The following is a 13562-nucleotide window of genomic DNA, read 5'->3' as shown; positions in this document are numbered from 1 at the left end:
TTCCCCTCTGCCCCGCTCTGCCCCCACCCCTCCCCCTCTCTGCCCCTCTGCCCCCCTGCCCCCCCTCCCCCCTCTGCCCCCTCTGCCCCCCTGCCCCCCTCCCCCCTCTGCCCCCCCCTCCAGGCTATTCTGGGCGCAGCAGGCGGTTAATCCCCTAAACCGAGGGCTGAGCTGCCCAGCGCCCCATGGACCCTGCAGAGGGCAGTCTGAGGGCGAGGGCTGCACCCCCTCCCCTGGCACCCCTCCCCCGGCACCCCCTAATCCTGACACCCCCTAACCCCGACACCCCCTAACCCCGCCACCCCCTAACCCCGGCACCCCCTAATCCTGACACCCCCTAACCCCGACACCCCCTAACCCTGACACCCCCTAACCCCGCCACCCCCTAACCCTGACACCCCCTAACCCCGCCACCCCCTAACCCCGGCACCCCCTCCCCCGGGACCCCCTCCCCCGGCACCCCCTCCCCTGGCCCCCCATCCCTGCAGGGGTTCGTGGGTGCTGGGCATGACCAGGGCAGGTGGGGGAGGAAGGTCAGGAGGCTGGCCCAGGGGGATCTCTCAAGTCCCCCCCTCATCCCCTCCCACCCCCCCTTCACAGGGGGACCCTAAAGAGCCTCCGCCCGGCCTGCTGACACCCCAGCGCCCCCTGGCGGAGGCTCTGGCCCCGGGGGTGGAGGCCCTGGGGGCGGAGGCCCTGGGGGTGGAGGCCCTGGGGGTGGAGGCTCTGGGGGTGGAGGCCCTGGGGGTGGAGGCTCTGGGGGTGGAGGCTCTGGGGGTGGAGGCCCTGGGGGTGGAGGCCCTGGGGGTGGAGGCTCTGGGGGTGGAGGCCCTGGGGGTGGAGGCTCTGGGGGCGGAGGCTCTGGGGGCGGAGGCTCTGGCCCGGGGGGGGGGGGGGGGGGGGGGGGGGGAGGCCCCGGGGGTGGAGGCAGGAGCGGGGAGGAGGCTCTGGGGGCGGAGGCTCTGGCCCCGGGGCGGGGGGGGAGGCCCCGGGGGGGGGGGGGGAGGCCCCGGTGGGGGGGGAGGCCCCGGGGGGGGGGGAGGCCCCGGGGGTGGAGGCTCTGGCCTGGGTTGGGGGAGGTGGTGGAGGCAGGAGCGGGGAGGAGGCTGGGGAGGAGGACCGGAGCTGACACAGGCTCTGGGGATCCAGTTCCCGAAACCTGAGCCCGGTCGGGCTGCACACCTGCCGGCTGGGCTGGGCCTCCACCTGAGGGAGGCCCGGCTGGCACAGGGGAGGGAGCCGCCCGTCAGAGGGAGGAGGGCGGGTCAGCTCTGCCCAGCCCCGCCCCTCGCCGCGACCCCTGACCTTCACTCAATAAAAGGGAGGGGGGGAGAGAGAGAGAGAGAGAGAGAGAGAGAGAGCGAGAGCGAGCGCAGAGGTGACTACCATCAGGACGGTGGGTGCCCCGTGGGGGGCCCACTCCCCCTCCCTCCCCCCTCCCCCCCCCTTCCTCATTATGTTTTAAAGCAGATCCCCTAACCCAGCGGTCGGCAGACTCATCCGTCCGCAGAGCCAAACATCAACATCTCTTTGGAGAGCCCGTTTTTTACAGGTAAACTACGTGGGCAGGCGTGTCACTGTGAACTGGATTAGGGGGCCCCTCAGCTGGCCTCTGCCAAGCACTCGGGGGCCAGAGAGCCGCACTTTGCCGACCCCGGCCCTAACCCAACCCCGCCCCCCGCCTGGTCTTCCAGGAGCACTTCCGGCTCCCTGTCCGCCAGGTGGGGATCCTTCACCGCAGAGATCCGCAGCAGCTGACGCCTGGTACACCCACCTACGAGGAATGAACCCAGTTCCCTCCTGCCCGGTGCCCCATCAGGCCGGCTCCCTGGCCTGCCCCGGTGTGGCTCCTGTTAACCTCTAACCCACACCCGGTGAGTCTAACCCACACCCGGTTAGTTTAACCCACACCCGGTGAGTTTAACCCACACCCGGTTAGTCTAACCCACACCCGGTGAGTCTAACCCACACCCGGTTAGTCTAACCCACACCCGGTGAGTCTAACCCACACCCGGTTAGTCTAACCCACACCCGGTGAGTCTAACCCACACCCGGTTAGTCTAACCCACACCCGGTGAGTTTAACCCACACCCGGTTAGTCTAACCCACACCCGGTTAGTCTAACCCACACCCGGTGAGTCTAACCCACACCCGGTTAGTCTGACCCACACCCGGTGAGTCTAACCCACACCCGGTTAGTCTGACCCACACCTGGTTAGTTTAACCCACACCAGGTTAGTTTAACCCACACCCGGTTAGTCTAACCCACACCCGGTGAGTTTAACCCACACCCGGTGAGTTTAACCCACACCCGGTGAGTCTGACCCACACCCGGTTAGTCTGACCCACACCCGGTTAGTCTAACCCACACCCGGTTAACCGGTTAACCGTCCGCTCCTCGCCGTGGGGGACGGGCCAGGCTCGCTGCAGCCACCGACCAGACATTTGCCCTCCCGGGGCCTCGGTTTCCCCATCTGTGTGATGGGGACGAGCTGCCTGCTTCCCAGGATCTGTGCGGCTCACACAGAGGAAAGGCGGGGTGCGGGGTGGCCTCGCTGTTCTGATCCACCCCCAGCTCCTTTGGGGAGTCCAGGGCGGGTCCGAGAGAGCCCCCCGCCCCCCACTTTACTCCGGCCACTCGGGGAGCGGCCCGCTGGGCGTGCACCGGCCTGGGGGACCGGGCAGGGGTGGGGGGTAGATCTGCTTCTCTCTTGCTCCCCGACTTCTAGGCCTGGGCTCCAGGGACCTGGTGGTTTCGGGGCGGTGGTCACGGGGTGCCCACTGCACCCCGGCTCAGAGCCTGCCCCTCCCACCGGCCCCATAGACTGACAACCCTGAGGCGGGCACTTTGTCCCGGGAGACGGAGCGGGCAGGGGCCCGTGGGTGGCTACGCAGACCGCGGGGCAATGCTCACACCGGCCATGTGGGGTTCACCCCCATTCACCCCGACCTTCCGAGAGGACCCTGCCCGGGGCTCAGGATGCACCCTGAACTCGGACCGGCCAGGCGGCCCTCACAGGCCCTGGGCCGGGGGAACACAGACACAGCCACGGGGGGAGGGGGCGCGGGGGGGAGGGAGCGGCCTGGAGGGGTGCCGTGAGCACACGCGTGCGCACTCCCTGCCGGCTCCGTGGGCGTAAACAAGTGGGGGGGGGGGCGGGGTGTGTGTGGGGGGAGCATGGGTCTGGCTGAGGGAAAGGCTGGGAATTCACCTCCAGAGCAGCCCTCACAGCCCCTGGCGGGATTCAGCGTGTGTGCATGTGTGTGTGTGGCCTGTGCGTGTGCGGTGTGTGTGAGTGTATGTGTGTGAGTGTGTGCGTGCATGTGTGTGTGTGAGTGTATGCGTGTGTGTGTGAGCGTGAGAGTGTGAGTGTATGTGTGTGAGTGCATGCATGCATGTGCGTGTGTGTGTGAGTGTGTGCGTGCATGTGCGTGTGTGAGTGTATGTGTGTGTGTGTGTGGCATGTGTGTGCGTGTGTGTATGTGTGGCGTGAGTGTGAGTGTGTGTGTGCGTGTGTGTCTGAGCTCAGCCCGGCCCAGGAGCGCTGGGCATCGGCATCAAGGGCACAGAGCGAGGAGGACGGAGGAGGGGCCTCGGGGGGGTGCTCACAGGTGCCAGCGCCTTTGGGGGCGTCTCCTTCCTTTCTCTGCTTCCCGAGGGGGGCCCCCAGCGGGCCCCTTCGCCCCTCATTTCCCTGCAAACCGTTTGGAATTTGCCGGTCGCGGTCAGAGGCCCCCAGGACCCTGAGCCCCGAGCTGCCCGGCTCCTCCGCCTCCCGACCTCCTAACCTTAACCCGGTCCCGCGGGGCAGTGCCGGGCCGGCTGGGCCTCCCCCCCTCCTCCCTCACCCCTCCTCCCTCGCCCACCCCCTCGCTGGTCAGGGCTGCGGCCACTGCAAACACCGCCCTCCTCTCCTCGGGAGGACACAGTCTCGGGGGGCGGGAGAGGCCTGGGCCTTGGTCCCCCCGGGAGCAGAGCCGGACGAGGACGGAGGATGGAGGGACCAGGCCTCCCAGGCCGAGGACCAGGCCGAGGAGGGGAGGGAGGGAGGGAGGGAGGCAGCAGGTGCGGAGCGGGCAGGGGCTGTCTCTCCGGAGGGAAAACACAGTCCAGAGGAACAGGGTGCTGCTGGGACCCCCTCCTGCCCACAGAGGGGCCTGGCCCCCCGACACTGAGCTGACGGGAGGAGGCGCCGCCCCCCCAAGAGGCTCCCCCCGAAAGTGTGCAGCCCCCCTCCTCCCGGGAATGTCACTCAAGCCGCACAGGCCCCGCCTCCCAGCCCCATGGGCTCCGTGGCTCCGTGGCTGTGGGACGCCCACCTGCCCAGCCTCCTGGGAGCGGCCGGTCCCCGGTCCCCACGGGGAGGGCCGAGCCTCCATCACCCCACACCCCCAACTTCCTGCCCTCACCGCGAGAGGGCGCGTGACGGAGCCCACGGGTGAGGGGGCCACGCTCAGGGCCCCCCCACCCCGCAGCCCCTCTGACTCTCTGACGTGGGGTGCTGTTTCTCCATCACCCCACACCCCATCCATCCTGGGAGGGGCCCCCGCCCCGTGGCCCCCGCCGTGGCCCCCGCCCGTGGCCCCCCGTGGCCCCGTGGCCCCGTGGCCCGCACTCACGTCCACGTCCAGGGACAGCTCCCTGCGGATGAGCTTCTTGGTGGTCTCCTCGCAGAAGCTGAGCATGGCCTCGCGGTCGTAGGCGCCCGTGGACGGCTTGTCCGTCTGGTTGCGCTGCCGCAGCCCCACGGGCACGCTGCTGTCGGGGTCCGCCCCGTCCAGCTCCTTCTCCAGCTCCTCCATCTCCTCGGGCGACAGCGTGGACAGCAGGCTGTCGATGTCGGGGTCCTCGCTCACCTGCCGGCGGTACTTGGCCACCTTGGACATCTCGGCGGCTCCTGGGGGGCCGGGGGCCGTGCTGGGGGGGGGGAGCCGCTGTGGGTGGGACGGGAGGGTCCGGACGGGGCTGGGGGGCGTGGGAGAGACCCCCGGCGGCTCTGCTCGAGGACCAGGCTCCTCTGGGCAGGTGCTGGGTGAGCCTCCGGCCGCCCGGGCGTGTGGACCAGCCGCCTGCCAGCAGCCAATGAGCCCGGCCGGCCCGGGAGGACCGGCCAATCCCCCGGAGGGAGGAGCGGGACAGGGGGGGCAGGGGGCGGGCCCACCGCCCGTCAGAGCTGAAACTTGAGGACATTCCAGGGAATCTTGGAGCGGCCGCGGTGTGACCAAATTTAGTGCGGAGCATTTAGCCTTTTAAAGACAAGCTGCCCGCTCGGGGAGGAAAAGAGGCAAAAACGCAGCCGGCCTCTGAGCCGGGCCAGCCCGGCGAGCAGAGCCGCGGGGGCGGGGGTTCGAGGGCGCGTGTCACCCCCGCCCCCCAGATGCCAGATGCCCTGTGGTCGGACCCCGTCCACTGCCCCTTCCTCCTGTGTTTGGTCCTGAGGGGGCGGGTGGGGTGGGGTGTGTGTGTGGGGGGGTGCCCAGCTCTTTGCAGCCCCAGGAAACACATTCCATTCAGGATCCTGCCTGCCCGCCCGCCCGCCCGCCCATGGTCCCCGCCAACCAGGGTGCGAGCATCGGAGCCCCAGCGGCTCAGGCCGCCCCTGGAGGGCTAGCCATAAGCCCTCCCCTGCTGTTGGCAAACTGGAGCGGGCCGGCCGTGTGGGGGAGGAAGAGAGAGGGGTGCAGGCCATAACCGGTGTGGCTCCGCGGAGAGAGCGTCGGCCTGCGGACTGGAGGGTCCCGGGTTCGATCCCGGTCAAGGGCATGGACCTTGGTGGCGGGCTCATCCCCAGGTGGGGGGCGTGCAGGAGGCAGCTGATGGATGTTTCTCTCTCATCGATGTTTCTGGCACTCACTCCCTCTCCTTTCCTCTCTGGGAAAAAATCAATAAAATATATATATTTTTAAAAAAAGAGGGGTGCAGGCAGGAGCGTCCTAAAGGGCCATCAGTTCTGTTTCCAGGAAGCCCCGGCTCTTGGGAAGGGGGTTCAGACCTCCCTCCCTCGGCTTCTCCCTGCTCCGGCCGCGTCTGTGGGGTTTTCTCAGGGAGTGGGGTGGGGTGGGGGGAGTGGGCGGGGTGTGGGGAGGGGCGGGGTGGGGGAGCGGGTGGAGTGAAGGGAGCAGGGGGCAGGTGGCCACCGCGGCCCCCTTCCAGAGCACGCTTCCCCCGAGTCTTCGGGGAAACATAACCGGGAGGATCCGGTTGCAGCGGGCTCTCCGCGGCGGTCCCTCACGCCGAGGCGGCCGCCGACATTCCAATCTCCTGCCGCGGCCGAGCAGCCGCCTGTAACCCATCGGGCAGGCGCGGCCGTCTTTCCTGGCGTCCGGCCACCCGAGCAGGAGGCGCGGCCTCCGGGGCGGCCCTGCCGGGCGGGTCCGGGTCCCGGGATGGACCGATCGGCCGGGACGAGGCCGGGCCCAGAGCCACCCCCTGCCCGCGGCCCAGCTCCAGGTGGAGGGGAGGCGGGCGGAGGGGAGGCAGGCGGAGGAGGCAGTGGGGAAGGAGGCCTGTGGGTGGCCTGGGGCCACGTCTGAGACTGTGGGGGTAGGACACACGCTACCACATCTGTGTGGCCCCTGGCCGGTGTGGCTCAGTGGGTAGAGCATCGACCTGCAAACTGAAGTGTCCTGGGTTCGGTCCCGTCAAGGGCACATGGCAGGGTTTTGGGGGGTGTACAGGGGGCAGCTGATCCATGGTTTTCTCTCATCATGGATGTTTCTCTCTCTCTCTCTCTCTCTCTCTCTCTCTCTCTCTCTCTCTCTCTCTGAAATCAATGAAAATATATTTAGAAATAACTTTAAAGAATGATAATGTGTCCCTGAAGTGTAGATAATCTTTTTTTTTTTTTTTTTTATTGATGCCAGAGAGGAAGGGAGAGGGAGAGAAACATCAAGGATGAGAGAGAATCATGGATCAGCTGCCTCCTGCACGCCCCCCACAGGGGATGGAGCTCACAATAATCCAGGCATGTGCCCCTGACTGAAATCAAACCCAGAACCCTTCAGTGCTCAGGCAGATGCTCTATCCACCAAGCCAATCCAGCCAGGGCCAGGAATAGAGAGGGATAGAGAGTTAGAAACATGGATGAGAGCGAAACATCCATCAGCTGCCTCCTACACACCCCCCGTTGGCGATGTGCCTGCAACCAAGATCCATGCCCTTGACCGGAATCGAACCTGGGACCCTTCAGTCCGTAGGCCGGCGCCCTATCCACTGAGCCACACCGGTCAGGGCTGAAGTGTAGACAACCTTCTACACCAGCTTTACCACAACAAGAACCCAAAGCCTGGCCTTTCTCGGCGACCGACCTGCGTCGGGTCCTGGCTTTGCTGCTGGGCCAGTCACCTTCCTCTCGGAGACTGGCTTCGGTCTGTGAAAGGGGGTTGGGGGTGGGGGTGCAGGAAAGCAGAGAAGGTGCGGGCTCCGGAGTCGAATGACCTGGGCTCAGGTCTGAGGTGTGTGACCTCGGGCGCCTTCTCACGTCTCTGAGCCGGAGGCGTGGGCAGTGAGGGGGTACAGGGACCTGCCTAGAGGAAGGGGTGTGCGGTCACTGAATGTAGGAAGTGGGGTGACACGAAGGCAGAAGAGAGGAGAGAACCCCTGCCCCCCCCAGACTGGAGCCCCAAACTCTAGAGCTGCCTGTGGGTGAGCCTTGTCCATGACAATTGGGGTTTTCTTGTGTGTGTGTGTGTGTGTGTGTGTGTGTGTGTGTGTGTTTTGTGTGTTTGTGTGTGTGTGTTTTTACTTTATTTTTATTTTTAAAATATATTTTATTGATTTTTTACAGAGAGGAAGGGAGAGAGATAGAGAGCTAGAAACGTCGATGAGAGAGAAACATTGACCAGCTGCCTCTTGCACACCCCCTACCGGGGATGTGCCCGCAACCAAAGTACATGCCCTTGACCGGAATCGAACCCGGGACCCTTCAGTCCGCAGACCGACGCTTTACCGCTGAGCCACACCGGTTTCGGCTGTGTGTGTGTGTGTGTGGGTGTGTGTGTTTTTAAAGACAACTTTTTTTTTTTCTTTTTTTCCCCATCCTCACCTGAAGATATTTTTCCATTGATGTTTAGGGAGAGTGGAAGAGAGAGGGAAAGACAGAGAAGAGGCCCCAACCAGGGCCCGGGCCGGGGAGGAGCCTGCAACCAAGGCACATGCCCTGGACCGGAATCGAACCCGGGACCCTTCAGTCCTCTGGCAGATGCTCTATCCACTGAGCCACACCGGCTAGGGCGACCGGGGGTTTTTTCCCCTGAGTGGTGGGTGGGGTGGGGGGAGGTGTCTGGCTGGGAAGAAGGATTCCTGAACCTCTCCTGTCACTTGTGGGTGATTCTCTGGCACATCCCCCAAAGGCGACATTGGGGGGGACACTGATGGAGGCGATGCCTCAATGATGGAGACACCAGGTGCTGCCAATTATCTCCTCTCCCCGCGATTTTTTTTTTTTAAATAGATTTTTATTGATTGCAGAGAGGAAAGGAGAGGGAGAGAGAGAGATAGAAACATCCACGATGAGAGAGAATCATGGATTGGCTGCCTCCTGCAAGTCCCCAACTGGGGATGTGCCCGCAAACCGGGCAAGTGCCCTTGACCAGAATCGAACGCAGGATCCTTCAGTCCGCAGGCCGACGCCCTATCCACTGAGCCACACCGGCCAGGGCCCCCACGATTTTCTCATGAGGATTCCTGCCCTCCAGCTCCCTGGTTGCAGGCGTGCGGAGCAGAGCACCCAGGACACACAGAGCGCGTGGCTTCCGGCCCGCAGGACCCTCTCCGCAGTGACGTTTGGGGGGACCCTAAGCTACACTCGGATTTCCGGCTGCGGGAGAGGGGGGTGGGGTGGGGGGCGGCCCCCGTTGTCCCAGGTGAGCGTCCTCAGTCCATCTCCAGGCTGCATGCGGCCTGGATGGGCGAGGCCGGTCCGCGGCCACTAGGGGGCGCTGGGTCCCCGATCACGGCTTCCGAGGTCCCCTGGAGGGAGGCCCGGCAGAGACTGGGGTCGCCGTCCCGCCGTCGAGCCCCCGGGGGGATCCCTCCGGGTCCGCGCGCCTCGCCCGCCGCCGGGGCGGTCCCCTCGCCCCGCTCCAGGCGCCGGGGCCCGAGGGCTGCGTGCCGGCGGCGAGAGCTTCGCGATCCGGTCGAGCCGATCAGGCTCCATTCATTCGAGCTGAAAGGGGGTGTATTGGGGCGTTGGTGAGCCCCAACCTCAGCGGGAAGACCCAACGCTTCCCTCCGGACCCCCAGCCTCGGGGACTGGTAACTTCCGCCCCGCATTCCCACACCCGCCGCCTGGGGGCCTGGGCGGGGCCAGCTTCACGCTTCCGCGTTCCCATTGGCTGCGCTTCGGAAGCGACGAGCCAATCCCCGCAGGCCTTCACGCCCTCCGCCGGGGGAACTTCCGCTTCCGGTTCATGGCCTGCCCGGCTCTCCCGGCGTCGCTCGCGCGCCCGAGTCAAGATGGAGGAGTACGCGCGGGAGCCCTGGTGAGTGGGCCGGCGTCCTCCCCGCCGGGCCCTGCCGGCCGCCCGCCGCCCTCCTCGGCCTCCCAGGCTCCCAGGGCGACGACGCCGGCCCGGGAGCCGCGGGCGGAAGCGGCCCCTCGGCTCCCCCACGCGGGCCTCCCGCACGCCGCGCCCCGCCCCCGTGACCTTGCGGTGGCCCGGGGCGCGGTCCGGGCTCGGGCGGGAGGGAGCCCCCGGGAGACCCGCTCCCACCCGGGCCGCCGACCTGTGTGGGGGTCACACCGGCCCCCGCCGCCGGCCCAGGTCACCCCGGGCGCGTGTCTGGTCTCGGGGCGCCGTCCCGGGCTTTGGTGTCGCGATGCCTGCCCGCCTGGCGGGGCGTTTCCCACGATTTTACCCCAAAGGGAGATTCTCTCATTCACTTACTCACTCATTCATTCACTCACTCATTCACTCATTCACTCACTCACTCGTTCACTCATTCACTCACTCACTCGTTCACTCACTCATTCACTCATTCACGCACTCATTCACGCACTCATTCACTCACTCATTCATTCACTAATTCACTCACTCATTCATTCACTCACTCATTCACTCATTCACTTATTCATTCACTCCACTCACTCATTCACTCATTCATTCACTCACTCATTCACTCACTCATTCATTCATTCACTCATTCATTCATTCGGCAGTCACGGAGGGAGCGGTTTTTTCAGGCTCAGGATGAGAGCAGGAGGAAGGCAGGCACACGGGGAGGTCACCACAGAGGGCGGGATCGCCTTCCCGGGTTGCCCGCGTTGAAGGCTCCTGGGGTCCTGAGTGAGAAACCCCCTTGTTTGGGGTGACTCTCCTGCCCCCTGTCAGGGCAGGGAGGGGTCACCTTCCTGAGGGTAATATGACCCCCCCCTCCCCGGCGTTACTTACCTTGTACAGGGTCTACTGGCTTTGGCAGGGGCTCCCCCGCACCCCGACTTCTGTTGAATGAATGAGGACTAGGTGTACCGGTTAATGATACGGGTTTTGTCATCAAAGAAAGCATGAGAATTCCAAGAGAGACATCCAAAGTGCTCTGTTCGCCCTGGCTGGTTTGGCTCGGTGGATGGCGTGTCCCTGGTTGTCAGAGGCAATGACCATAATGGACACCCTTGGCCCAGCCGGTGTGGCTCAGTGGATAGAGCGTCGGCCTGCGGACCGAGGGGTCCCGGGTTCGATTCCTGTCAAGGGCATGTACCTAGTAGCGCTCTATCCCTTTCCCTTCCTCTCTGTGAAAAATAAAGAAAATAGATATGTATTTAAAAAAAGAAAAAAATACATTTTTTTTTTTTTAAAAGGTGTTTTGTTCAAAGTAATGTCCGTCGCTAGCTATATGTTTCCCCCATCTTCCAGGTCATTTGTGGGTACCGTCCCAATAGAACTTTTTTTTATTTTATTGATTTTTTACAGAGAGGAAGGGAGAGAGATAGTTATAAACATCGATGAGAGTCATCGATCAGATGCCTCCTGCACGCCCCCTAATGGGGACGTGCCCGCAACCAATGTACATGCCCTTGACCGGAATCATACCTGGGACCCTTCAGGCCGCAGGCCGACGCTCTATCCACCGAGTCAGACCGGTCTTGGCCCAATAGAACTTTTCTTGTTTTGAGGCAGACCATTCAGAGACTCAATTTTCAACTTAGTAAGTTTTGAAGGGTTGCTCAGAAAGTGCGTGAGCCATTGGAACAAGGGGTCGTCTGAAGGAGCAATACAACAAAACAGCACACATGTCAAATCGCACACACGTCAACATACGTGTGACTCCATCTATTGGGAAAAATCTGCATCACCAACGGGCACACCTCGCAAAGCGTGAGCCGGCTCCGCGGCTCCCGGCTCGGGTGACTCGGGGCCGGATACGTAAGACTGCGGATTGGTCGCAGAGGACCCTGCGGGATCAGCAGAGACGTTGTGAGGTTTATGAGTGAGACCGAGAGGTAAGCTCTCTCCTTTTCCTCCTTCCCTCTCCCCACCCCCAGCCCCTGGCGGATCGTGGACGACTGTGGCGGGGCCTTCACCATGGGCACCATCGGCGGCGGCATCTTCCAGGCGGTCAAAGGCTTTCGCAATTCTCCCGCGGTGAGCCGGGGTTCCGTGTTGTCGCCGCCGCCGGCCGCCGCCGGAGGCCTGGGCTTGCTGCCCGGGTCACGGACGGCCCTTGGAACACACGTGTGTCTGCTTCTCCGCAGGGAGTGAGCCACAGGCTGCGGGGGAGCTTGACGGCCATTAAAACCAGGGCCCCGCCGCTGGGAGGTAAGGAGGCAGGTGTCCCGTGTGTGGGCCGCAGATGGTTCTGTTTTTCGTGAAGGTGGAGCTCCGCCCACTGAGCCACACCGGCGAGGGCGGAACGTATTTTTTTGTTTGTTTGTTTGTTTGTTTGTTTGTGATGACACTTTAAGATGAAAAGTGAGACCTGGGTTGTTCTGTTTGGACATGAACAGGCAGCTTTGCGGTGTGGGGCGGCCTGTTCTCCATGATCGACTGCAGCCTGGTGCAGGTGCGAGGGAAGGAGGACCCCTGGAACTCCATCAGCAGCGGGGCCCTGACCGGAGCCATCCTGGCCGCCAGAAGTAAGCGCTCGCGGACACCGCGGCCGCGGGTGCCCCTCTGTGCCCGCTTCACTGACGCCCGGAGGGTGTGAGACGGGCGTCGCTGGAGTTGGCACAGCACAACCCAGACTCCCGTGGGCTCCCTGGTTCAGGCCGGGCGTTGGGAGTTGGCACACTGCCTGTGGAGTCGGGTAGTAAACGTTTTAGGCTTTCTGGCTCTGGGGGGGGGGGGGGGGGAGTCGACTGTGCAGCTCAGCCATCGCCGCGTGACAGCAGCCCCCCACCACACAAACGGGGGGCACCGGGTCCGGAGGGGAGGGAGAGGTCGTTGACACGGACAGGCAGGGAGCTGGTGGGGCAGTTGGCCCGGCCGGGGCGGTGAGAGGGCGTGGGCCGGGGGCCGGGGCGGTGGGCGGCCCGTGGACTGCTCTGTCCTTGGCCGTGTCGGCGGCGAGCCCGCGCTCCGCTGACGTGGCCTCTCGCCGTGTTCCAGACGGGCCGGTGGCCATGGTGGGCTCGGCCGCGATGGGCGGCATCCTCTTGGCCCTCATCGAGGGAGCGGGCATCCTGCTGACGCGCTTTGCCTCCGCGCAGTTCCCCAACGGTGAGCGTCCTGGGAATGGCCTCCGGCGTTTAAAGGAAACGCGTTAAAACACGCGCTGTTGGCTGTGCCGGCTGTGGGGGGCGGGGGGAGTGGCTCCTGTCCGAGGCCCCCTGGGTTCTCAGGGGAAGGGTTTTCTGAGGGACGGGGGTGTGTGTGGTGTGTGTGTGTGTGTGTGTGTGTGTGTGTGTGTGTGTGTGACCCTGTGTCAGGGGACGCGTGCCGGGCTGTGAGCGTGACGCACACACGTGTCGGCGCACAGGGGGCTTCCCTTCCCGGGGGCTGGTTCCTCGCTGTGCGAGCTCACGGGTTAACGCTCCCCTCTCTGCCCCGCAGGGCCTCCGTTCGCCGAGGACCCCTCCCAGCTGCCCGCCGCCCCCCTGCCGTCCTCGCCGTTCGGAGACTACCGGCAGTTCCAGTAGGACGTCTCCGCCCAGCACGTCCGTTCCCGGCCGGGGGCCACGGAGAGACAGTAGCGTTTTCCTGTTTAAAGGAACTTGGGGTGGGGGAGTGATGATCCACTATTTATTCGCCCTGGAGTGCGCTGTAGGCGTCTGATCCCTTTACGAAGAGGCAGGACCACGGGGCTCAGCGGCGAGCGGGGCCGCCATCTGTCTCCTCGGGGACGTGTGCTCTCAGTCCAACAATAAACCCCGGAGCTTGCTCCTCCTTCGTAAGCCCCAGACTCTGCCTTCCTCTGCGGACTCGCCGTGACGCAGAGCCTGCGGGGGCCGCGGTCTGGTCGGGGTCTCCCTGAGCGTGTGGGTGAGGAGGCCCTGCAGCCCGCCGGGTCCTTCCGCAGCCGGTCCCCTGGCCGGCCGGCCGAGGCCACGCTCCCCCCGGGAGGCTGCTGCCTCCAGAGCCGCCTCCTCCCGGCCAGCCCGGCGCCCGAGCAGGTTTCCCGGCCT

At 64.8% G+C, this 13562-nt stretch overlaps 2 protein-coding genes across 2 annotated transcripts in view; one reads left to right on the top strand and one right to left on the bottom strand.

Annotated features, from left to right (window-relative positions):
* The window catches only part of LMOD1 (leiomodin 1), an 18279-nt gene extending 12894 nt beyond the window's left edge, over nt 1-5385 (bottom strand). The window contains exon 1 of the mRNA XM_084868604.1: nt 4621-5385. Coding sequence (XP_084724730.1) covers nt 4621-4887 — 267 coding nt within the window. The 5' untranslated portion in view covers nt 4888-5385. The remainder of the gene's footprint in view (nt 1-4620) is intronic.
* Nucleotides 5386-9328: 3943 nt separating this feature from the next.
* TIMM17A (translocase of inner mitochondrial membrane 17A) lies at nt 9329-13331 on the top strand. Its single transcript, XM_084868598.1, has 6 exons — nt 9329-9483; nt 11484-11583; nt 11694-11757; nt 11946-12074; nt 12547-12657; nt 12991-13331. The coding sequence occupies exons 1-6, from the start codon at nt 9458-9460 to the stop codon at nt 13074-13076; spliced, it is 516 nt and encodes a 171-aa protein (XP_084724724.1). The 5' UTR covers nt 9329-9457; the 3' UTR covers nt 13077-13331.
* Nucleotides 13332-13562: the final 231 nt, after the last annotated feature.

Source organism: Pipistrellus hanaki, assembly GCF_964339955.1.
Source record: "Pipistrellus hanaki genome assembly, chromosome: 20".
NCBI classification, from domain to species: domain Eukaryota; kingdom Metazoa; phylum Chordata; class Mammalia; order Chiroptera; family Vespertilionidae; genus Pipistrellus; species Pipistrellus hanaki.
Note: the sequence above shows the minus strand (reverse complement) of the source record. Positions and strands in the feature narration are given on the sequence as shown.

Bases quoted from the DNA above. Each gene is read 5' to 3' on its own strand.
- TIMM17A (XM_084868598.1), top strand. From the start codon at position 9,458: ATGGAGGAGTACGCGCGGGAGCCCTG. The intron at 9,484-11,483 runs GTGAGTGGGCCG...CCCCACCCCCAG, and splicing joins GAGTACGCGCGGGAGCCCTG to CCCCTGGCGGATCGTGGACG. The intron at 11,584-11,693 runs GTGAGCCGGGGT...GCTTCTCCGCAG, and splicing joins GCTTTCGCAATTCTCCCGCG to GGAGTGAGCCACAGGCTGCG.